The following is a 3,570-nucleotide window of genomic DNA, read 5'->3' on the forward strand; positions in this document are numbered from 1 at the left end:
CACTGGAGAGAAAGTTGTCCAGCCAGACGGCAGCAGTTTAGTACAAACCAGCCGCAAAATGCTGGAGGCATCTAAAGTAAATAGAGCTAAAGTTAAGTATGATAATTCATGTAGCGTAGATGAATGTGTCTGTATTTCAGATGATATAGTATTTGATTATGCAGATTATGAGAGAAGCGAAGGTAATATTGCGATCAAGGTTTCAGGTAGGCTAAAAGCCACGCCCAGTTTTGGCGGGAAATTGGGGCACCACAGTTTATAATGGAAACTATTGAAAACGGATATGTAATTCCTTTTTATGACGAGCCTCCGATGCAATCATCCAAGAATAACAGGTCTGCGTATAATAATCACGAATTTGTGTCTGAGGCCATATCTGAGCTGGTAAAATTGGGGTCTGTAGAAATTTGTCAATCTCCCCCACACGTTATTAACCCACTCACTGTTTCTATTCAGCCAAACGGAAAAAGAGGCTAATTCTTGACCTGAGGATGGTAAACAAGTTCATTCGCAAGCAATCTGTTAAGTTTGAGGATATGAGAACAGCACTGCTGTTTCTTAGGAAAGGTGGTTTCATGTTCAAATTTGACTTGAAGTCCGGGTATCATCATATAGAGATTCACCCTATGCATAGAAAATTCTTGGGATTCTCATGGAATCTCAATGGTAAAGTGCGTTATTTTAGATTTTCGTGCCTGGCATTTGGTTTGAGTTCGGCTCCATTCATTTTTACTAAAATAGTTCGACCGTTGGTAAAGAAGTGGAGAAGCGAAGGCAAGGCAATTGTAGTATTTCTAGATGATGGTCTAGGTTTTGGTGGGTCTGTAGATAAAGCAAAAGAGGCTAGTGATAGTATTAAAGCCGATCTGATTAAATCTGGATTTGTGCCGAATATCCAGAAGTCGATTTGGAGCCCAACAATAACATTAGAGTGGTTGGGATATGATATTGATCTAGAATCGGGTGCATTTGGGGTCACCGGAAGAAGAGTTCAAGACATCCATCAAAGTACTACCACTATTCTTAACTACAAAGACAATAGTGGGAATTTAAATGTGAAGGCTAGACTTCTGGCTAGTGTGGCGGGAAAAATTGTTTCCACTAGCCTGGCAGTTGGAAATATAGCAAGATTAATGACGAAATCTTTACATGTCTGTGTAGAAGGTAAAGAAAACTGGGAATCCTTTGTTTGTGTGTCGGAAGAAGCCATTAGTGAATTAGAGTTTTGGCGGGAAAATATTCGTACTCTCAATTGTGCAAAAGTTGAACCGAAAACAGCAGCATCTAAAATAGTATATTCAGATGCAAGTAGCACTGGCTACGGTGGGTATGTAGTAGATATGTCGGATGATATTGCTCATGGGCAATGGAATCAAGTTGATGCAAGACGAAGCTCGGCATGGAGAGAGCTTAAGGCCGTAGAAATGGTCATGGCTTCATTTGTCAAGAAGCTTGGGAATCATGTTGTGAAATGGTTTACGGATAACCAAAGTGTTGCAGCGATAGCAACAAAAGGCAGTATGAAAACTGATTTACAAGAAATTGCTTTGAACATTTTCGGAATTTGTGTCCAAGATAATATATCTTTAGAAGTGGAATGGGTCCCTAGATCAGACAATGAAAGAGCTGATTATATCAGTCGCATTATTGATGCTGATGATTGGGCTATCTCAGATTATATATTTGAGAAATTGGACACAAGATGGGGTCCCTCATACAATAGACAGATTTGCCAGTTTTACAATGCAAAGTTGCCAAGATTCGATTCGAGGTTTTGGAACCCAGGTTGTGAGAATATAGACGCATTTACTGTGGATTGGTCTAATGAAAATAACTGGTTAGTGCCACCTATCCACCTCATTCCAAGAGTCCTATTTCACATGATGCGTTGGGGGGCAGCAGGAACTCTTATTTGCCCTCAGTGGTATGCGGCCCCTTTTTGGCCGATATTGTTCCCAGATGGACAGACTCCTATAGTTGGAGTGGTGGATATACAGGAATTACAGTATTTTCCTGGTATGTTTGTAAATGGCAGATACAATAACGAGCAGTTCGTTAAACAAATAGCCAGAAGTGCTATTCTGGCGGTAAGAGTCCAGTTTTAATCGAATGCGTTGAGCAAAATCGGTTGGATTTGAAATCCTAATAAATTTGATATTTTAAGAGAAACATTCTGTAAATTGAGTATGCCATGATATTGGTAATGAGTTTTCGAGGAAATACAAAGAACTTTATATAAATGAAATGCAACAAATATCAAAGCTTGCAACGAAGAAAGAGTTACATGCTAATATAGCAGGAATCTATGAAGATTGATTTGGTACTCAATGCGTGAAGGACGGCATTGACAAGAAGTGAAAATTAGTAAGTAGGTAGAGTAATCAGACAATGTTAGAAATATTAGTAGGCCTAAATACATTTGACTGCGGAATTCCTAAAAATTGTTTTCATTTCATTTGCAGGTAATCTTCCAGAGTGGTATATGGTCAGATGCGGGATACGAAGAGCATGATGAACTGAACAAATTAGCATCAGAATTGCCTGGTGTGACATTAAACTCTAGAGCCGATTCAACTATAAAACAATATGGGGAGCATTTTGCAATTGGTGCACATGGGCTGACAGATTTGGAAAGTCAAAAATTCCAGCGGATCCCTATTATGTTTCATTATATCTCATTCATGTCAGTCATTCAGCCAACACACCAGCACCTATTTTGAAAGCCACTGCTGCTATTTCATGGGCTCATAAATTGGCAGGGAGTTCAGATCCTTGTCTTTCTCCAATTGTTAAGAATGCTGCTGAGGGTTTGAAACGTAAATTAGCATCTCCTACCGTTAAAAAGGAGCCTATAACAGCAGAAATTCTGGTTAAAGTATATGATCACTATTGTGCAGATTTGTCCATCAAGAATTTGCTTACTATTAGAACTGTAACAATGTGCTTGATAGCTTATGCAGGGTTTCTCCGTTTTGATGAACTTTCTGAGATAAAAAGAGGGCATATAACATTTGAGTTATCACATATGTCAATTCTGATTCCTTCTAGCAAGACGGACATTTATAGGCAAGGTAAATCAGTTATTATAGCACGTCTGACATCAAGAGTTTGTCCTGTTCGTATGTTACAGAAGTATTTAGAGTTAGCTCAGGTCCAAGATTCATGTTCATTCATTTTCAGGAGTTTGTCTGCCACAAAAATGGGTTACAAATTGCGCAAGGATAACCGACCAATGTCATATACTAGAGTTCGCGAAGTCATTTTGGATGCGCTCAAGCCAATAGTTGGCGACACATCAAAATTTGGTGTCCATAGCCTGCGTTCAGGGGGTGCCACAGAGGCAGCTAATGCGGGGTGCCTGAAAGATTATTTAAGAGGCACGGCAGATGGAGGTCTGATTCAGCCAAAGATGGCTATGTCAAGGAAAGTTTACCAAAATTGCTTTCAGTTTCCCAATCGTTGGGATTGTAGATTTCCCTGACTTTTACTTCATTGAGCTCACGATTCGCTGTGGCCGGTGCAAATAAATACCAACACAACGCAAGCTTATGTATTAAAAAGTGTTTTATT

The 3,570-nt window shown here is 39.5% G+C and overlaps 1 protein-coding gene across 1 annotated transcript; it reads left to right on the top strand.

The window, feature by feature from the left end:
• Window positions 1-219: 219 nt before the first annotated feature.
• LOC140158356 (uncharacterized) lies at window positions 220-2,105 on the top strand. The gene is given in 2 exon segments (XM_072181448.1): window positions 220-466; window positions 469-2,105. Coding segments are annotated over 2 exon segments (1,842 nt in total). The 5' UTR covers window positions 220-261.
• Window positions 2,106-3,570: the final 1,465 nt, after the last annotated feature.

The sequence above is a fragment of the Amphiura filiformis genome, chromosome 8 (genome assembly GCF_039555335.1).
Source record: "Amphiura filiformis chromosome 8, Afil_fr2py, whole genome shotgun sequence".
Lineage (NCBI taxonomy): Eukaryota > Metazoa > Echinodermata > Ophiuroidea > Amphilepidida > Amphiuridae > Amphiura > Amphiura filiformis.